Source organism: Pelophylax lessonae, assembly GCF_965119305.1.
Source record: "Pelophylax lessonae genome assembly, chromosome: 12".
NCBI classification, from domain to species: domain Eukaryota; kingdom Metazoa; phylum Chordata; class Amphibia; order Anura; family Ranidae; genus Pelophylax; species Pelophylax lessonae.
Genome location: NC_138779.1, coordinates 114823746 through 114846338, shown reverse-complemented (window position 1 = coordinate 114846338; position 22593 = coordinate 114823746). Strand labels below are relative to the sequence as shown.

Here is a 22593-nt window from a genome sequence, read left to right as displayed (position 1 = left end):
ACCCCAGGGATGCCCACCCATGACCCCAGGGATGCCCACTATGGCCACCAGGGACGGCAATCAGGGCTCAGGGAGCCCCCCATTGCCCTCCCCATCAATGCTGCCCACCAGTGCCCATCATTGCCATCTATCAGTGCCACCCACCATTGCCCATTATTGCCCACCAGTGCCGCCTATCAGTGCCCATTAGTGCCCATCAGTGCCGCCCATCAGTGCCCATCAGTGCCACCTATCAGTGCCCATCAGTGCCCACTAGTGCCGCCTATCAGTGCCCATTAGTGCCTATCAGTGCCACCTATCAGTGCCCATCAGTGCCACCTATCAGTGCCCATCAATGCCGCCTATCAGTGCCCAGCAGTGCCGCCTATCAGTGCCCACCAATGCTGCATATCAGTGCTACCTATCAGTGCCACATATCAATGCCGCCTATCAGTGCCGCATATCAGTGCCACCCATCAGTGCCACCCCATCAGTGCCTGTCAGTGCAGTCTCATCAGTGCTCATCAGTGCAGGAAAAAACGTATTTATTTACAAAATTGTATAACATAAACAAAAAAACTTTTTTTCTTTTCAAACTTTTCGGTCTTTTTTTTATTTGTTTAGCAAAAAAGAAAAAACCTTGCGGTGATCAAATACCACCAAAAGAGAGCTCTATTTTTTGGGGGGAAATTACATAAATTTGGTTTAGGTACAGTGTTGCATGACCGCGCAATTGTCATTCAAAATGCAACAGCGCTAAAAGGTGAAAATTGGCCTGGGCAGGAAGGGGGTGAAATTGCCCTGTATTGAAGTGGTTAAAGGTATATACACTAGGTCTGAATCTAAATTTATGACATCTGAGAGATTCGGAATGAATGTGGATTTCCAATTTCTTAATATTATAGTTCTAGCAGCTAGTAGTAGGTGAATGATCATTTGTCTATAGGTCATAGGATAGGTATCTATGTTTAGGTTCAGAAGAGCCATTTCAATGGCAGGGGTTCTCAACACTCCAGTGCAGGATGCTATGTACTGGAATACCGAGTTCCAAAAACTTGTTAGGGAGGGACATTCCCAAAGTATATGTTGTAGGGTTCCAATCTATCCACATTCTCGCCAGCATAGTGGCGAGACGTTGGGTGCCATTTGGCTAGTCTATAAGGAGTATAGTGCCATCTATTTATGATTTTGGTCATCATCTCCCAGTGGTTAGTGCAGTGAGAGAACTTGTATGTGGACCTGATTGCGTGTTGCCATTGTTGGATGGTGAATGTTTGATGGAGGGTTTTTTCCCATTTGATCATACATTGTGATTTTTGAGTTAATGCATCTGAGGTAAGGATAGAGTACGTAAGCGTTATCCCTTTCAATTCTGGTTTTCCTGAGTTTATGAATTCCCAAGTTTTGGAGTTAGTTATTATCTCTGAGATTGGGTGTTTGGATAAAAGCAATAGAATTTTTGAAAGAGATATGGATATGTTAGTGGGTAAGCCAAATTCCTCAGTTATCTCTTCCTTTGTTTTTAGTGTTTTCTCTCTGTAGAATTGCTTCATGTAGTGAATACCAGATTCTTTAAGTTTTTTAATATTTAGTTTGTAAATTTTAGTTGGTATTATTTCTATTGGAAGGGGGTGTGATTGGTCAAGGTCAAGGTTTGCTTGGGATTTGGAGATAGTTCTCCAGGCTTGTAGGGATGATTTAATTGTAATTGGTAGTTTGGCCCAGTTCTAGGGAATCCAGAGGTCACTTATTAATAGCAATTTAAGATTTTTGGATGGAACTAAATGTTCTTCAATGGATGCTCAGAGTGGGGAATCGTTTTTTATGTTCCAGTGTTTCAACTGGTCTATGCGTGTGGCCCAATAGTAAGCTGCGAGGTTTGGTAGCCCAGCTCCTCCCATATATCTGTGTGTTGTAAGGATATCAAAGGCTATTCTGGCTTTTTTCCCTGCCCAAATATATTTCCTTAAGAATATTTGTGAGGGCAGTTATCTGTTTTGGTAATAGGGACAGGAAGGGTTCTAAAGAGATAGAGTATTTGGGGGAGAATACACATTTTAATTGTAGCCATCCTGGCTCTCCAGGAGATGTCAACTTTTTCAAATTTTTTAAGGTCCTCTGAGATTTTTTGTATTAGTTAGACTTAGGTTAGATAGCAGGAGATCAGATGGTTGTGGGGTAATGAGTATTCTTAGGTAGAGTATGTTAACAGTGCTCCATGGGAAGGGGCATTCGTCCAAGAGGCGTTGTTTAATGTTGGGCGCTACTTCCAACTCCAGAACACTGGATTTGGAAGGATTTATTTTGTAGTAGGAAATTTTGCTAAATTCATCTAGGATTCTGTGGGCTGCGGGTAGTGACTTTTCAGGTTTGGTTAGCATTAAAATTATATCGTCCGCAAAAATATTGATTTTGTGTTCTAATTTTCCAGTAGAAAAACCTGTGACATTAGTATCTGCTCTCAGGGCCTCAACCAGGGGTTCAATTGAGAGATTGAAGATGGAGGGGGAGAGGGGGTCCCATTTTAAATGGTGAATTATTTGGAAAGGTTGCCCGATGTGAATACCCTGGCAGAGGGTTGAGAGTACAAGGCAAGGATGGCCGATAATATATTCCCTGATAGACCAAATTTGACAAGTGTCGCAGTCATATATTCCCAGTTATTTCTGTTGAACACCTTCTCTGCATCCAATGTTAGAAGCAGAGAAGGCGTTCGATTTATTTTAGGGAGGTGTATTATATTAATTATCCTTCTGGTGGCATTGGATGTTTGTCTACCGGGTATGAAACCCATCTGGTCTTTTTGGACCAGAGTGTGCATCACACTCTGCAGATGTTTGGCCAACAACTTAGCAAACATTTTTAGATCTGTGTTTAATAAGGAAATTGGGCGGTAGTGGTTAGGTAGTGATGTATCTTTCCCAGGTTTGGGGATAGTGACTATATAAGCCTCAAGCATGTCTTTGGGGAAAGACGATACTGCTACTGCTTTGTTATATACGTCAGCTCAATATGGTGTGAGAATTTGGTGAAAAATTTTGTAGTACTCACTACTAGGGAAACCATCTGGGCCGGGTGATTTGCCATGAGGGAGTGCAAGTATAGTTTTACGAATTTCTTCTGTTGAAATGGGTTCATTCAATTTAGATAGTTGTGAATCTGTAAGATGGGGAAGATGAAGCTTGTCTAAAAAGTCAGATATGATGGCGTTGGGGGGTTTGCAAATTCCTGGGTCCAAATCTAGGTTATAAAGGGAATGGTAATAATTTGCAAATTCATCTGCTATATATTTTGGATGTGTGAGTTTATGTGGGGATTGGGGGTGGATTAGGTGGGATATTCTGGATTTAGCTTGCTTGGCTTTTAGTCGATAAGCTAAGACTTTTCCTGCCTTATTCGCTTGTGCGTAATAGGTTAATTTCAGTTTTTTAAATGGTAAATCGTGTTTTTCTAGAAGTAAAGAGCAAAGTTGATGTCTAAGGCTGGTCAGTTCATTAGCTATGTTAGGTTGTGAGTTCTGTTTGTTTTTCACTTATAGTTCATGAATTTGTGCTAGGGTGCGAGTTAGATTTTGGTTATATTTTTTCCTTAATTTGGAGTTTTGTTGGATACAGATTCCTCTCATATATGATTTATGAGCTCCCCAAAGTATCCAAGGGTACAAGACTGATGGTGACTTTATCTTGATAAATTCACGCAGGTCCTGGGATAAGTGAGTGCTACACACAATGGATTGTAAATTTCTGACATTACAGTGCCATACAGGGTTAGCCCCTCTAGGGATCCCCTCGTCAACGGTTAGCTCGATGACGGCGTGGTCAGACCACGTAATGTCTTTGATAACCGCCGAGGTGGTCTTGCCCAAGAGGTGCCAATCCATGATAAACATGTCTATTCTGGAATAGGTATGATGTCTAGATGAGTAGAATGTGTAGTCTCTCTCTGAGGCATGAAGGCATTTCCATGCGTCATACAAACCCTCCTTGTGTAGTATTCCTTGGAGAGAGATTCTTCTGCCATTCGGAGGTGTTGACGAGTCTAATTCTGGGTCTGTCAGTATGTTAAAGTCCGTAAATGGCTGCTTGAACTGACAGCTCCGCTCGCCATCAGGGACCGCAACACTACACGGACCTCCAGAGACACCACAAGTGTACAGACCGGGAGGTGAAAGCCCACAGACACACTAGGCTATGACCCGGCGCAGAAGAGAAGCTCCCCGGATCTCTAAAATGGAAATCGGCAATAGGCCACATGGAGCCGGGACTCAGCAAGATGGCGGCGGCGGCCATCCCTTGCAAACTCCATCCTCTGCATACATGCCAGGAGCCGAACCTACTCAACACCCAACATGCCAGGTAGGCAATCTGGAAAGTGGGGACTCTTCTGGGTCCTGTCCTGTTAAACCGCTTTATGGTCTTGGCCACCGTGCTGCAGCTCAGTTTCAGGGTCTTGGGAATCTTCTTATAGCCTAGGCCATCTTTATCTTATCTTTTTTTTCAGATCCTCAGAGAGTTCTTTGCCATGAGGTGCCATGTTGAAATTCCAGTGACCAGTATGAGAGAGTGAGAGCGATTACACCAAATATAACACACCTGCTCCCCATTCACACCTGAGACCCTGTAACACTAATAAGTCACATGACACCAGGGAGGGAAAATGACTTAATGGGTCCGATTAGGACATTTTCCACTTAGGGGTGTACTCACTTTTGTTGCCAGCGGTTTAGACAGTAATGGCTGTGTGTTGAGTTTTTTTGAGGGGACAGCAAATTTACACTGTTATACAAGCTGTACACTCACTACTTTACATTGTAGCAAAGTGTATTTTCGTCAGTGTTGTCACATGAAAAGATATAATAAAATATCTTTTTATAATACCAGTAGGTACATGGACAACTTCTGCACCTTCTGCAGATAATTGTAAACAGTGAGATTGATGAGATTGAAGCGTTATCTTCCATCTATGGTGATGATTGGTGTGTTATCGATGAAGCTGCAAGAATATTTTGCATAAAAATCTCCAACTCCCTTGATCAGCCAGAATGGACGCTCTGTCTGCAGCTTCAAACCTTACATAGGATTTTACCCCTTGATGCTGTTGCTGGCTTTCCAATAAGGACCAGAGGAGCCTCTTGTTTTAAAGGAACCATCACTGGACCCCTATTTCTACAGTGGAGATCCTGTTACCTTTGGTACAAACGCTCATTTTGAGTGTTTTGGAGGTGAGCGGCCATTTTACTCATTTTAGAATTTAGCTCACCACCACAGTGATTAAATCAGTTTCCCGCACTATAAGGAGTTTCCTGCACTTCTGGAATTATTTTCTCACCAGCACTTTCTTTATGAACTTTGATGTTCTGTATGAACTGATGAACTTTTTTCTACACATTTTTATACCTTTATTCTTTTTTATCTCACCCATTATTTTTTTGGGGTATCATGATTGTTTTATTAATTTGACTTTTTTTGTCACTTCCTCACCACTGTGATTTTTTTTATATTGTGCACATATCACTTTTATAGTAGGATTAGCCCATATGTTTTTTGTTCCATTATTGGATTTGACTGATCTTTGAAGCACGGTGCACTTTATTTACGTATAAAATGATTTATTTCCATCACTGTTTTTTTCAGTGAAACCTTTTTTTCACCTTTCTTTCACACCAATTTGTGTTATTATACACATTCCACTATGCACTTTATCACTTTGTGATATTATTTCACTGCATTATTATTCCTTGTTTATTTATTGCAATTCTTTTTGCACGTTATTATTATCACATATATTTTCCACGATTGTGTATTGCTTTTTTTGCAGTTGTTTTGCTTGGTTTTAGAATTTTTACTATTTATTCCTGTGATTTTACGATATTGGGGGTGATTGAGCGCCAATTTTATTCTATTACTTACCTTCATATATGTATGTGGAGACACTGCTAAGAAATGGCTGCTAATCTATAAACCCCTTTTATCCCATTTATTCTTACTCTATTTATCATCTCTCATCTTTAACTACATCTGGTTGATGGTCAGCGCATAGGCTCATTTTACCTTTTTTCACACACACACACACACTGACTGCCTGACACCCTTTTCATCCAAGATGACTTTTTATATCTTCCAACTGTTCAGCAGCTCAGTACATTATCTGCAGTCATTTAGTGCCGGTTCACACATATGCGATGCGGGAACCCTGCGAATCCACTGCGGGTTCCCGCATCACACTTGACTCACAGTCAGTTCACATATCACAGTGCGAACTGTCAGTTCGGACATGGATTGGATCGGATAGGTGTGAACACCCATGTGAACTGATTCTGGTGCGGACCAAAAAAGGGTCCTGTGTGACTTTGGTCCGAATGCAATGCAAATTCAGCCATACAGACTGTATGGCTGAATTTTCAATGCACAGACATCGCATGTGATTTGTAGAGCAGTGTGCGCTCCGAATCACATGCAATGTCTGTCATCGCATGTGTGTGAACTGGCTCTTAAGGTGGCTGTGGACCTTATTTCATTCCTACTACAGCCACCTTAAATGACTGCAGATAATGAACTGAGCTGCTAGAAGAGATAACAAGTAATCTGGGATGGAAAGGGTGTCAGGCAGACAGTCAGTGATGGCAATGGTCAGATCTTAGACAGGAGGGTGCAGGATGTGAGCAGTGAAGATACATGTGAGGGGAGAGAAAACAAACAGGAAACGGTGAAGAGAGGGGGGGGGGATGGGTGTGATTGTCTCATCTTACCGGGAAGATGTAGACCTGCAGACAGTACACAGAGAGAGGGGAAGTAAAGTTGGAGGGCAAAGTTGCTGCTGTAGCAGGAGTCATACAGAGAGAGCCTCACCTGTAAGTCCTGATGCTATGTATGATGTGTGTGCCCGCTCACTCCTCCCCTTCCTCTCCCCCGAGCTCCTCTACTATCACCGCAACTGCTCCCAGGTGGTCGGATGTAGGTGGCTGTGATGGTCAGGGATCGGCATGCTTTCTCTGGCTGTCAGCAGGGGGAAGGAGAGCCGATAGGTGCCATTGTCCCACTCACCGAGCCTGAGCTATCAGTGCAGGTTAGGGAAAGCTCCTGGACACTGACCAGAGGAGGAGGATCTGCCACTATCGCACCTCAGCCGCTCATCATGATGGGGCCCCCTACTGGCCTGAATGGTCAGTCCGCCACTGCCACATACTGCCGATATGCCGATAGCAAGCCGCGCCAGGAACTGTATGTGTGCAGGAGGTGGCCGCGGAAGGCAGGCACAGCAGAGCCGGAATTTAAAGGATGGGTCTGTTTTTTTTTTTCATGGGGGCGCCGCCCCCTCAAAAAGTGCCGCTCTAGGCCTGGGCCTTGTTGGCCTAGGCCAAAATACAGCACTGGGGGTGTACTCACTTTTGTGAGATACTGTATAAATGTCTATGGGGATTAACTGCACAAGCAAGGGCCAGGGAAAGGAAGATGTCAGCCACATGTTGAAGATTTTTGCAGTCCACTGTTGTTTTATTCAGGTAAATATGCATCTGGGATGGGAGGAGAAAGTTTCTTTATGTCTGGGAAGGGGAGATAAAAAATAAAAAAGACAAGTAATTGATCTTTTCATATTTTCTTTATTTTCTTTTACTTTTTTTAAGTACTGTGTAACATAAAAAGATGCATGTTTATTTTACAAAATGACTTGCAGGGTATTTATTCCTTAATGGCATACGCCTGTAAAAATATATTTGTATATACTGTATAATACAGTATATACCACAGTATTTTACCATTTCAAAATACATAATATACACTGGAAGGGTAAGCAATACCAACTGTTAAAAATCTCAATACCAGTTCTTAAAAAAAAAGATGGCTATAGATATTTAAACTCACAAACAACAGAAATAATTGACATTTGATCAGACCTTCCTCGGTTAGGTCAGGTGACAATCAGCTCATATCTAAAGGGTCGATTAAGTGCATGTGTGTTGGGTATGTTTTTTTTTTTTGCTTGTCAGAACATTTATTAGGCTCATACTGGGATAAAATGGGGAGGGGGGGGGGGGGGGATTAACAAAGAGTTGTACAAGCACACGCTTGTACAGCTCTTCTTTAGAGAATGCTGCTCCTATTTACCAAAAAGATGCAGGAGCTGCCAGCAAAGTTCTCTCTGCTGTCCCAGCTAAGAGCAGAGGGGGGAAGAGGGTATTAACCCTGTGCATGCTCTGCTTGTGTAGTGTAGTCAATGCGGGGGCAGAGAGGGGGGTGTGAGCGGCCTGCTTACAGCTCATGGCCCATATGACAGGGTTGCACTTGGTGGGAACCTGCGGCAGTTTTCTATGTGGAAATCTGCGCTATTCCCACTGTTGATCAGGTACAGACCCTGCACTCGTTTCTATTTCACTCTGAAATAGAATCTGACCTGAAACAGCTCTGTTAATATGGTGCACACCACTTCTGACAGTTTCCTGCAATACAGTATATACACAATAATAGTGCAGGAAGCTTAGTTTATTCCCTGGAATGAGTCTAAGACTGCCTTATCAGGCTGGAATTGGGATATGGGGCTGATTTACTAAACAATTAAACAATGTTAACTTTGCAAAGTGAATGTTTGGGGCGCATGCGCGGCGCGATGCTGGATGAAAGCTAGGAATTTAGCTCCGCCAGAGGGGACAGAGAGAGACGGCTTCCTCTGGGCTTTTAAAACAGAATTTTGTTCAGCAAAAACCTCGCACCCCCATAGGAGAAGCAGTGCATGCCGTCGACCAAGAAAGGACAGCGAGGCCGCCCTCCTAAACGCTCCCTGACCACATACCTGCTCCGGGCCAAGGAAACATCTAAGATGGCCCAAGATGGCGCCGCACGATCTCCCGCGCCAGAGCCGGATCCTGCTTCTCCACCAGCCACGCCAGCCACTCCAGCAACACACACGACTAATCGTGAGTACTCTCAGTCGGTCACAAAAGCCGACTTGGATGCAGGCTTCGCTGCGGTGTATGAGAAGTTAGCAGAAAAGTTCCAATCAGTGATTGACAAATCCACAAACACATTGACGGCTGAGATAGCGGCTTTGGGGGGACGCACCGATCTGCTTGAGGCTAAACATGACGAGCATGCTATAGCTCACAATGATCTGCGAAAGGACTTTGAGCAACTTTTAGATAATTACTCGATCTTACAATCCCAGGTCGAAGATCTCGACAATCGAAATCGCAGAAACAATCTGCGCCTTAGAGGTCTCCCTGAAACCATTACAGACTTAACTCCTGCAGTCCTCAAACTGTTTGGGGACCTTCTACCAGATAAACCAGCCTCAGCATTTACATGTGATAGGATTCACAGAGCTCTTCGGCCAAAACCCCCCCCAGATAAGCCACGAGGGACGTTGTCATGTGCCTTAAGGACTTTCTGATAAAGGAAGACATCCTTCGAGCCTCTAGGAATACCCCTAATATAATCTATGAGGGCACAAGGATCCAGATATACCCGGATATTTCCCAAGCCACCTTGGATAAAAGACGCAGGATGAAGGAGGTTACATCTGTCCTGCAGGCCGCCAGGATCCGCTATAGATGGGGGTTCCCCTTTAAACTGTCAGTCCCACACAATGGCACGACCTATGTGGTCTTTAATCTAGCAGAGGGAAAGGAACTTCTTATTAAATTGGGCCTCATCACGGCAGAGCCTGTATCACACCAGCACATTACTCCCAGGCCCTCACCTATCTGGTCTACCCGTGCCTCCAGAAGAGACAGTCGCCGAAGTCTCAACCCTTTCAGGGACCCGTCTATTTGACCTAACTCTGTTGGAACAATTTAGTTCTACATGATTCTTGATTTTTGAACGATCAAAACACTAGTTCTTCTCCTGCCTTGGAGGGTAGGGGAGGTAGGGAATCTTTTTCTTTTTTCTTCCCTGGCTCCCTGAAAAAGTTGGTCCACTGATGGACTCCATTTCGCTGAAGCTTGTTTTTCTGCTTTCATGTTGGCTGTGCCTTATGCGGAGTTTGTACTGGTGAGGCGTTAAGCCGACCTGTCCTGCCTTCCTTTCATTATTTTGTTTTTTGAGGATGAGATGCCCTATATTAATATTTTTGATAATTCCGGTTTACAATATGCTGTGGGCAAGGACCTTTTTGGTTGTATGGTATGATATATATTATGCCTTCACTTTACCTCTCTCTCCCCTCTCGCTGGTTTGTCCCCACAATTCTGCCTGTGTCGACCCCCACCCCGACCCCATCCGAATGCGCAATGGGTTCTGTGCGACTGGATGGTCTGGCTGTGGATCTCCATGGGCAGAAATTGGACGGTATAGTCCATGGTTACCTAATTTTATGGATGGGTATTTTTTTTCCTTCCCATTCCCCAATTTCATTTGGTGAACATGTGTCATTTGTTCTCTCACATGTTTTTTACATTGTCATGCTGTTTAATCTGTTTTGCACTAAAAAAGGAAAGTCTAATGATTTGATCAATTTGTTTACTCATGCGGTGGGGCTCCGCACAGCGTGGTCCTCCTTGTTTGGGGGGTCTCCTGGGCGGGGCAACAGCGCCTTAAACCTTCTACCAAGTACAGATATACTGTTTCAGGTTGAGGAATCTCTAGTTGTTGAAAGACATCTGTACAGGTTTTTTTTGTCACAACATGCCAACCTAGACTATGCACCAGGCGATTTCTCAGGTATTCAGTATGGGTCTTAAAGTGATATCACACAATGTACAGGGTTTTAATCCCCCTAATAAGAGGCATAAAGCCTTCAGGCATTACAAACGGTTGGGAGCGGATATTATTCTCCTGCAGGAGACACACTTTGCTGAATCCAATAGCCCGAAATATTTTCATAAAACATATCAACAGTTCAGATGCTCTACTTATAGCAACAAAACTAGGGGGGTAGCCATCTTTATTCGCAACACTATAATGTTTGACATCACCTCCTCTTTCTGCGACCCAGAGAGCAGATTCCTTATTCTGAGGGGTAATCTGAATGGGAAAAAAGTCACTATAGCCTCAATTTATGCCCCAAACAACTCCCCTTCGGCTTTTTTTAAGTAATTTTTAGACACCCTAGCGAAATTCGAATCTCCTCACATGATAGTTGGAGGGGATTTTAATTTAGTGGCACACCCATCATTGGATAGGAGCAAAATTTTACCATCCTCTAAAATTTTCCCTAAATTTCTGACACGTTCGCTGAGTGACCTACAGTTAGTGGACGTATGGAGGGCACATATTGTCGGTATCAAATCTTACACTTTTTACTCGCACCCTCATGACAGCTCAGCAAGGCTTGATTACATTTTCTGCACTCCAGTTATTCTGGCAAGCTCTTCTGATGCTCAAATCCACCCATGCCCATGGTCAGACTACCAAATAGTCTCCTTTGAAACAAAGTGTATTGGCCTCATGGACTCTACCTATAACTGGAGACTAAACGACTCATTGCTGAACGACCCAACCTTCATTTCCCAGATATCCTCCTCCTTGGAAGACTACTTTTCTCTTAATGAGAATGATGAGACTCCGTTTTCCACTATTTGGACTGCCCATAAAGCGGTTATTAGAGGTAGAATCATTGCCCTGGCCTCTGCCCGTAACAAAGCTAGATTAGCAGACATTACGCAACTGACTAAGGACCTAGACCGCTTGTACTTGCAATTCAATCAATCACCATCTCAGGCTCTAAGAGATCAGATTGACTCTAAACGACAAGCTTTAAATATGATTTTAACCACTGACACAGAGAAATCTCTTAGATGGTCCAAGGTCAGATTTATTTTATATAGTAATTCTCCCTCATCTATGTTTGCCAGGAAACTAGCCCAGAACGTTAGGTCTACTCATGTTTACAAACTAAGGAGATCTGACGGCAAAGTGGTTTCTCATCCCAAACAGGTACTTGACGTCTTCACCAAATTTTACAAAGACCTATTATCCAATCCTTCTTCATTCCCAGCAAATAAATTTGATTCCTGGATCAACAAACTAGATTTCCCAGCCCTCTCTCAGACAGACAGGGAAAAGATCGACGCCCCCTGTACAGAGGAAGAGATATCACATATCATCAAATCCCTTAAAACCTCAACAGCCCCAGGCCCAGATGGCTTCTCAGCCACTTATTATAAAACCTTTGCCCAATCCCTCATCCCCAGATTAACCAAGCTTTTTAATGATGTCCTTCAGGGTGGTAGCTTTCCAAACGAGATGCTTCTAGCAAACATGTCCCTTATCCCAAAACCAGAAAAGGATCATACACTGCCGCAGAACTTCCGACCCATTTCGGTCATGAATAATGATCTCAAACTGTTTGGTAGACTCCTGACCAATCGGCTGGCAGAACACATAACTAAACTGATTGCGCCTGACCAAACCGGCTTCATACCGGGAAGACAACTGACAGACAATATAAGACTCACGGCCAACATTATTCAAGATGCAAACCGTAAAAAACCACCGACCTGCTTAGTCAGCTTAGATATTCACAAAGCTTTTGATAATGTCAGCTGGGAATATATGGAAAACCTCATGCCAAAATATGGATTGGGAGAAAAGTTTATTCATGGTTTCAAGGCTTTGTATGATTCTCCCCAAACAAGAGTCCGCATCCCGGGGTGTAACTCTGACTTTTTTCCTATCAAAAGGGGCACAAGACAGGGGTGCCCCCTCTCCCCCCTGTTATTTGCTCTTGCCATTGAGCCCTTGGCATGCGCAATTAGAAGGAATCAAAAGATTAAAGGTTATAACAAGGAAAATAATGAGTATAAACTTAGTCTGTATGCAGATGACGTCCTCTTATATTTGTCAGACCCACATATCTCTTTACCGCATGTTCTAATTGAATTAGCTGAATTTCAAACACTCTCTGGTTTGGGTGTCAATATCTCTAAATGCTCTCTAATGCCACTGCACATGCCTTCTTGGATGCAGACTTCCATTAGAGAAAGTTTTTCCTTCTCGTGGTGTTCTGGATCCTTTAAATACTTGGGCGTATTAATTACCCCCCACTTTGAATCCCTATACATTACTAACTTTCCCCCTACGTTTAAGAAACTAGGAGCTCTACTTCAATTTTGGTCCTCTCACCATATCTCGCTGCTGGGCAGAGTGGCGGCAGTAAGGATGGTGATCCTCCCGAAAATCCTTTTTCTCTTTAGAGCACTCCCGGTGTTGATACCCAAAACGCACATTATGAAATTCCAGAGGGAGCTGTCTAGGTTTGTGTGGAATGGTAGAAAACCTAGGCTTGGTAAACAGGTTTCTCACGCACCACAAGAACTAGGGGGGTTGGGTCTTCCTGACTTGTGGTCCTATTACCGGGCAACTATCTATATACAGATAGTACATTGGCACTATGATGGGGACGATATACCCTGGCTCTCATTTGAGAGGTCCTCTATTGCACCATATTCGTTGCCAGCTTGTCTCTGGTCAACACCTAACATGCTCAAAAACCACCTTCAATCTAATAAACTTGTGTATAATCTACTTCAATTATGGCATAAATATAAAGATTCATGCTCCATGCTCTCACAAATCTCCCCAATGGCAACCTTCATGTCAGAAGTTGACTCACTGTCTTTCCCCATAGACAGAGATCTTCTTAGATCATGGATTCGGAAGGGCCTCGTTTCCCTAAAGGCTCTTACTACGGGAAATGTATTCTACTCTTTTGACCAAATCCTAGCGATACATAAATTACCAGAATCTGAACGCGCCCACTATGAGGTCATTAGAGGTTTCTTTAACTCAAACCACTCCTTAACTTTACACCCTCCCTTCACCCCCTTTGAAAATGTGTGTTGCTCCTTCCCTAGAGGTAAGGGCCTAATTTCCCTGTTATATAACCATATCAATAATTCCTCTCTTCCGGAGAAGCACAAGTACATGCTTAGATGGGAGGAAGAATTGAACTCCTCCTTTTCCATTTTGGACTGGAGATGTATGATAAAAAATATGAGAGCCGGTACCAGGTCTTCTACAAGCAGAGACACACCAATTAAATTGATTACCAGGTGGTATCTTACCCCCTCTCTGCTTCATTCATATTATGACTCGGTCTCTTCCAGGTGTTTCAGAGGATGTTCCGAGGAGGGCACTCTTATGCACATATTTTGGGGGTGTAACCATCTCCAGCCCATCTGGAAAAATGTGAGTCGACTGTTATCAATCATAGCTGATTCTGTTATTTCCCTCACCCCGAGCATGTGCATTCTGTATACTAACATTCGGGGGGTCCCCTCCCAAAAATCCAAATTATTCTACACCCTGTTGTCTTCTGTTCAATGGATGGTGGCTTCCAACTGGAGATCCGATCTGATCTCCTGGAAACAGGTGGTCTCCAGAATGGAAAACATCAAAATGACAGAAAAAGTGCTACATTCAATTCATGGAAGTATGTCAGTTTTCCACACTAAATGGGACATATGGGATAAATTTAACTGTTAGCTACTTCCATGCCTCACTTCCCACCACCTTAGTGGTCAACACTGTGATCTGAGATAATCTAATTTGCCTGACATGTCTTTATCCACTTACATGACTACTTTGTATCCTTTGTTCTTTGTATAATCTATGCAAATTCACTTTTGTATACTGTACCGTTACTACATTGATCTCTATACGGTTGTATTGATCTTTTTGTTATTCCAATATGACTTTCCAATAAAATATTTTGTAAGCAAAGTGAATGTTTATATAGCTTAATATATGAGGTAAAACTATCTTCACTTCAATCATCCAACAATGTGGTATCAAAAATCATTTTTTTTTAAATGTTTCTTGTATATGATTGAACTTTGGGGTTTATTTACTAAAGGCAAATCCACTCTGCACTACAAATGCACTGTAAGTGCACTTGGAAGTGCAGTCACTGTAGATCTGAGGGGAACATGCAAGAAAAATAAAAACAGCATTTTTGCTTGCACATGATTGGATAATAGAAATCAGCAGAGCTTCCCCTCAGATCTTAAGCAACTGCACCTCCAAGTGGCCTTTAGTAACTCACCCCCATTGTCTTAGTATGAGTACAGTACCTGTAAAATTGCAATTAAATAGCTAAACATATAAAATTCATTTTATATAAAAGCAAGGTCAACATCTTTCATGACCTCCTTGTAAATCCTGTCGAACTCTTCTTCTTGAGCCGGTGTAAAGTGATTCTTGTGATCTCCGGAGATACCTAATATAAGACAAAAGATTAATAAAAAAATGTTTATTGTTATAGCTCCCCAGTCATTTAAAACCTGAGGAGTTGAGTTAAAGTGTTTGCAAACCTCAGACATAAAATCTGAACAAAGCACATCTATACCATGTGCTTGTCTCTTTTCAAAGCACTAAGTGCGACTGCGCTTTGCAGTCTTGTTTTTTTTTTTTACCAGTACAAGTCACTTTTGACAGCTTTTTCCTTACGTCAAGAGAAAAAAAGGTGGTGGGGGAGGAGGGTTAGAGGGGGCTTCAAGATTCGGATAAGCCCCCTGCCAGCATACCCCCACAACCACAGCCCAGGGTTGTTGGGGGAGGCCTTGTCCCAATTAACATGGAGGCAAGGTGCTTTGGGGTAGGGAGGAAATTTTGAGGGCATGTGTCCTGGTAAGGTTCAGGAGGGGGAGGCTCGCTCGTCTGCCCCCCCCCTTTCCTGACCTACCAGGCTGCATGCATTAATAAGGGTCTGGTATGGATTTTGGGGGGGACCCCATGCTGTTTTTTTAAATTTTGGTGTGGGGTTTCCCTTAAAATCCATACCAGACCATTGTTTATAAATGTCAGTTTTGCTGCAGCAGGTTCTATACATAGTACAGATGCACCACTTTACAGGCAGACTAAGGGGACACCCCAGGCACTATGTTTAAAGTAATTTTAATTTTTATTGTTTCAATTTAAGCATCATTAAAATCAGTGCTCCTGAAAAAACAATCTTTAAAAAAAAAATGGCATTGATACATGTCCCCCAGGGCAGTACCCGGGCCCTCATACCCTTGTTATGGAAAATACCTTGTATATATGCCTTTAAAATGGGGACTTTTTCCAGTTTTGGTCCCATAGACCCTAATAGAGTTTGTGGCTCGGGTCCAACCTTTTCACATGTTCAGGAGTTCTGGTGCAAATCGAACAGGAGGGTGTTCAGGCTCAACTCTACCGACCATTAACTAATCAATTAAAGGTTTTAAATGAAATAAGCTATATTGCAGAACCACCTGGATCCTACTTAAAGCATAATTCCACTTTTGTTGAAAAAAACATTCCCCTCTGGGTGATCGATGTATATTACAAGGATTTTAATAAACGTTGTTGTAGATTCTTACCTTATGTTATTCTGAAGAAATCCCTGTTTGGTTATATGTGCCCCCGTGCTAAGTGGGTCAAATGGGAGTGGTTTCATAATTATCTATAAGCTGTGGCAGCTGCAGGGCTCTATTGAGGAAAGCTGCTGGGTCTGCATCCCTATAGATGTGTTCCTATTCGGATTATTTCACCAAAAATTGCATTTTTGTTACAGGGGATGCCTGAAATCTGACTTGTATCTTCTGGGAAAATTGGTGAGCCAATCACACAAGCAGTAAATAATGTTTCTGGGGTGTGGTCAGTACACATTCTGTGTACAGAACACCTCCAGGTAGCCATATTGCATTGCATTTTCAGAAAATCCAGCTGCATATTGAAAATGAAAGGTCATTTTTAATAACAATATTCAATTACAATATGATTTGTGTCGCAATTGTATACGCTATATTATTTTTTCTTTATTTGTGATTTTTTTTCTCACGAAAGTGGAGTTACCTTTTAAATGTTTCCGAACCATGCAAAATTCACCAGAGTTACAGTATCTCACAAAAGTGAATACACCCCTCGCATTTTTATAAATATTTTATATCTTCTCATGTGACAAAATGAAGAAATGACACTTTAATACAATTAAAAGTAGTGAGTGTTGTGCTGCCACGCAGCTTTAACTGTCTAGCAGTTGTTATTACATGTTATGTTATGCTATGTTATTGGTATCTTCCTAGCACCCCTGCTGTTTCTGGCTATATGGTTTCTCCCATCTCCATTTTCCTGCTGTAACTACCATTTTGTTTAGTTGTTATGAGGAGACTGCAGAGTGTGGAAGCTGTGTAACTTCATTGTAAATTTACCTATGGAAAAGCCTCTATGTTTATGTCTTTGCTAACTTGAAGCATAAAGAAGCATTGGAGAACACCTCTGGAGTCTTTATTCATTGAGTAAACTATCTGTTAAAGCCATCATTCAACCTGCTGCACACACTTACAGACTGGGTATCTACAAGAGGGTCACAGGTACAATCGATGCTGAGACAGAACAGTAAATTTACAGGAGTACACAGCTTCAAAAAGTAAATTTCCAGGAATACACAGCTTCAGAGAGTACAGTTCCAAAAAGTACTTGAAGTAAATGTCCATGGTAATATACAGCTTCAGAACTGTAAGTACCAAACTTGTCTGTGAGTCACCAGAAGCATTACTCTGCATATGAAACCAGCCACCTATTACTGCTTCATTACTGTTACAGCCTTCTGAGGTGATCCAGTTTGAACTAGTTTCAGCACTAGCCACTATTGTAACAAAAAATACCTCAGCCCAGCCTGCTTAATAACAGAAGTCACTACTTACAGAGCTGAGCTCTGGCAGATTTCTAACAAGACACCAGAAATACAGTACTTATTATGTCTGACAGAGATCTCACAGAATTACCTGCATTTAGTCAAGATAAAGCAGACTCCTTACTTCATTCTGCTCGTCCTGTCAGAGCCCCTCACCCATCCTTGAAGTCAAGGGAGGTTTATGAAGCAAGTAAGGAAGAAACCTCTAGTAACCTGACTGCATTATGGGAAAAGACTTTAAGTTGTATAACAACCACTAATGTAACTAGCAACAATTCTGAGCAATTGAACACTGCTCTCTCAAGGGTTAAGAAGGCATTTGAGAATTATAAAAGACTTTCTGAGAAGTACTATTCCCTATTGTCACATTCCAACATAGAGGAAGCTGCATTGGAATTAAAGGACTTTACTTCTAATGACCAGCAGAGGCATAGTACATATCTTGAAGCAAAGGCACAGATAGAAGGGAGATTGGCACAGCTATATGAGACTATATCCTGTAACTCTGCTTCTTCAAGACACTCAGGAAAATCTTCTAGGTCTGCCCGCTCATATCATAAATCTTCTTCTAAGTCATTGCGGTCCTGCTCTATAAGGTCAATACTGAGAGACCAAATTCTCAAAGCTCGCCAAAAGGTTGCAGTAGCCCAGGTTCAAGCCGCCTGCTCTGAAAAAGAAGCAGCCATCAAGGCAGAAGCTAAATGCAAGGAAGAAGAAGCTAAATGCAAGGAAGCAGAAGCTAAATGCAAGGAAGCAGAAGCTAAACGCATTCAGGCAAGAATACAAGCAGAAACAGAGGCTCAGCTAGAAATTCTTCAGAAGAATAGAGAAAAGGAAGTAGCTTTAGCAGAGTTATCTGTCTTGGAACAAGCCCTATTGGAAGAAGAAGGAGCAGCTTGTACCAGCTTGGCTGCTTTTCAAGACCCTGTGGAAAGGACCCTACAGTTTGTCTTAACTCAGAACCACGACAATACAGTCCCACCTACAGTTGGAGATTCTTCTCATAATCATCCAGCAAGTGGATCAGAAGGCAATGTGTCGCCAAAGCAAGCTGGTCAACTAGACACACCTACTAACAGAGACCCTCCACAACTACCGCACGTCACAAAATCAAGTGAATCAACCTACGCAGCTCATGTGCCACCACAACCCTATGTGCATAGAGATTACAAGGGCACAGCAGAAGACTACAGAATGAACTCTATACCCCCTTTGATACAGCTCTCTTTAACTTCAAATGCTCAGAGACCTTCAGATGACAGACCCTTACCTAGATTAAACCCGTATGCAACACCTTTCTCTCTACCTACCAGCCAACATCATATACCAACCATGGTCCAAGACGGCGCACCATCAGTAGACCCTGTGGCTATAAAAACTGAAAGCACTGACATTGCAGAGTTCAGCAAGTATATGATTCGACGAGAGTTGATTACAACTGGACTGTCTAGATTTGATGACCGCCCAGAGAACTACAGGAGTTGGAGATCTACATTTAAGGCGGTAACCAAGAACTTGGACATTGAACCTCAAGCAGAACTTGACTTACTAATAAAGTGGTTGGGGCGTCAATCTTCAGAACAAGTAAAGAGACTTAAATCTGTCTACATTTATAACTTTAAAGCAGGCCTTGATGCTGCCTGGGAACGTCTAGAACAAGACTATGGGAGCCCCGAAGTCATTGAATCTGCCTTATTCCAGAGACTAAACAACTTTCCTAAAATCTCTGTTAAGGACAATCATAAGCTTAGAGAGTTAGGTGACCTCCTTCAAGAACTTGAAATTGCTAAGTTAGATCCTAGTTTACCAGGTCTTAGCTATTTAGACACTGCTCAGGGCGTAAATCCTATTGTAGCAAAGTTGCCTAGTTATCTTCAGGGAAAGTGGACTAGTGTAGGATCAAAGTATAAGTATGAGCATCGTGTTTCCTTCCCTCCCTTTTCTTATTTTTCAGAGTTCGTGCGGAAGGTTACAAGATCCAAGAATGACCCAAGCTTCTTCTATCCAGATACAACCACCATTCCTTTAAGTACTTCAAGGGGTATTGCCACCAACGGTAAATTCAAGGATTTAAGGCATCCTATTGCAGTGGGGAAGACCGCGATAGCATCCAACGTCTTAGCTACAGACATCAAAGCTAGCAATCTTAATCAACAGTGTCCTATTCATAATGCGCCACACTCTCTCTCCAAATGTCGTGCATTTAAGGACAAGCCTATTGAAGAACGCAAGTCATTTCTCAAAGAGCATAATATCTGTTTTAAGTGTTGTGCATCCTCCGATCATTTAGCTAGAGACTGTAAGATCGCCATCAGATGTTCTCTCTGCAACAGTGACAAACATGTGGACGCTCTTCATTCAGATCTGTTCAAAAGGAAACCTTCACTCGGCAGCAACCCCAAGACTACATCAGATGATGGCGGGGAGAGAACTGAGCAATATGCCGACCCCGTAACCACAAGGTGTACAGAGGTATGTGGAGAAGGGCTTCATAGCAAGTCTTGTAGCAAGATATGTCTTGTAAGAGTTTTTCCTGAAGGATGTCCACAAAAATCCATAAAAATGTATGCCATACTCGATGATCAGAGCAATCGCTCATTGGCCAGTACAGAATTCTTTGACCTATTCAACATTCAAGGAGAGACCTGGTCCTATACCTTGCAGACATGTGCAGGAAAGGTCAATACTTCTGGAAGAAGAGCCCATGGCTTCGTAGTTGCATCAGAATATGAGGACACAGAGTTTCCTCTTCCAACTCTAATCGAATGTGATCAGCTACCGAACAACAGAGAAGAAATCCCCACACCAGAGGTTGCACGTCATCACCCTCATTTGAGTCACATTGCTAACTACATTCCACCACTTAACAAGGATGTTAAGATTTTGATTCTACTAGGGAGAGACATTCCTAGAGTTCATAAAATAAGAGAGTTATGTAACGGTCCAGATGATGCTCCTCAGGCCCAGAAACTCGATCTTGGATGGGTGATAATAGGAGAAGTCTGCTTAGACCAATCTCACAAGCTCTTGGATGTAGCTTCCTACAAAACTAATGTTACCTGTCAATTGATGAAATGTCCATCGCACTATTATGTGAAGGAAAGACTTGATTTTAAGAACGAAGTTCCATATCAAGCACTCCAAAGCATTAACTGCAAGCTCACTTCTCAAAAGGACTTTGGTGATTCAGTGTACCAGACTACTTGTGATGACAACAAGATTGCTCCTTCAGTCGAAGACAAGGAGCTCATTAAGATTACGGATGAAGAGTTCTTCAAGGACAATTCCAACAATTGGGTAGCTCCAGTACTCTTCCGAGTACCAAGGCTTACTCTCCCTAACAATCGAGAACAAGCTTTAACCAGATTTGCTGCACTGAAGAAAACTCTCCGTAACAAACCTGAGAAGCGAGAGCACTTTCTAGCATTCATGCAGAAGATTTTAGTGCCAGCAGTTGTCCTCACACAAACCATTTGGTTTTCAGAACCCAAGTTTTTAATGGACCAGTCTTCTACAAACTCAGAAGAAGATATCGATTTCCACCTGGAGGATCCAGATACTGATCCGGAAATCCGGCCTGAAGTTGTAGCATTGAGTTCCAACATCTGCTCAAGAAGAAATTTGGAGGATGAAGAGGACTCCACAGATATGGGGGATGGAGCTGATAAATGGATGCAGGCCAAGACTCTGGTTAAGCCTCCGAACCAGCTGGAACTCAGCGAGGCTGAACTTAAGGAGGAATTCACTCGTATCCTGACTGCAAACAACCCTCATGCCCCCCAGAACATTGTGAGGTACAGTTATAAGGAACTGGCCTACAAACCCATTAGCATCGTGGACCAGCTGGCCGTACGCTTCTCCCTGGATGGAAACATGTTAAACGAAGACTCTGATGAAGCGCGGCGACAGATGGCGAAGTTGGGAGTCATTGAAGAGACTCAGACCAACGACTCCACAGAGCCGGGAGACAAAGATACAGATGGGAAGTCTGACGCTCAGGCTAGTGAAGAATGGACAGAAGGTGAGGAAATACCATCCAGGAACAAGGAGAGAAAACTGACCAACCAGTTCAATTATAGCGAGAGAGTGTCCCAGAGCATTGGCAAGCCCCTGCGGGAGCGAGCTTCTCAGACAGAGCCACCTCCAAGGGCCACCTTCTCCACCACTGCAAACCAGTGGAAATTCAACCCACCACACGCTTCACACAAGGGCGGAGCATGGGAACGTATGATTGGGATGGCAAGGCGCATACTGGATTCTATGTTGCTTGATGTGAGTTCTTCACGTCTTACCCATGAAGTACTTACTACATTCCTTGCTGAGGTCGCAGCAATAATCAACTCAAGACCGCTGACAGCTGTATCCACAGACCCAGAATGTCCAACTGTTTTAACTCCAGCTGCATTATTGAGCCGGAAAATTGGACAGATCCCAGCGCCAAAGAGCATCTTTGATGAAAAGGACATATATAAACGTCAATAGAGATACGCTCAATACCTTGCAGATTGTTTCTGGGACAGATGGAGGAGGGAATACCTCACACTTCTTCAAGGACGTAAAAAGTGGCATACCCAGAAGCCTAACTTAAAGGAAGGAGACCTGGTTCTTCTAAAAGAAAAGCAAACCAATCGGATCCAGTGGCCAGTTGGAGTTATTTCAAAGGCCATTGCTAGTGATGATGGAAAGGTCCGAAGTGTGGAAGTCAGGATTGTAAAGGACGGGAGCCCAAAAACCTTCCTGAGACCAGTCACTGAGACAGTCCTAATTATGCCTGCTTCCAAAAATTCTGATTCAGTGTTATGTGAAGGAGTCACTTAGATCTCTAGCATAGTTAGCTTAGAGGAGAGGGCTACATAGCATTCTACTGTATGCAATGTTAATTGTATGTTTATGGAAAATAATTGTGTAGTGGTATCTCACGATACCAGGCGGGGAGTGTGCTGCCACGCAGCTTTAACTGTCTAGCAGTTGTTATTACATGTTATGTTATGCTATGTTATTGGTATCTTCCTAGCACCCCTG

At 42.8% G+C, this 22593-nt stretch overlaps 2 protein-coding genes across 2 annotated transcripts in view; both read right to left on the bottom strand.

Moving 5' to 3' along the window:
- The window catches only part of LOC309568905 (uncharacterized protein), a gene marked incomplete at both ends in the record, with an annotated part of 20858 nt that extends 16999 nt beyond the window's left edge, over window positions 1–3859 (bottom strand). The window contains one exon of the mRNA XM_082274681.1: window positions 3743–3859. Coding sequence (XP_082130807.1) covers window positions 3743–3859 — 117 coding nt within the window. The remainder of the gene's footprint in view (window positions 1–3742) is intronic.
- An 11156-nt stretch (window positions 3860–15015) lies between these two features.
- Window positions 15016–22593, bottom strand: part of LOC309567750 (sulfotransferase 2B1-like) — a 98738-nt gene continuing 91160 nt past the window's right edge. Inside the window, exon 7 of the mRNA XM_082273196.1 lies at window positions 15016–15132. Coding sequence (XP_082129322.1) covers window positions 15029–15132 — 104 coding nt within the window. The 3' untranslated portion in view covers window positions 15016–15028. The remainder of the gene's footprint in view (window positions 15133–22593) is intronic.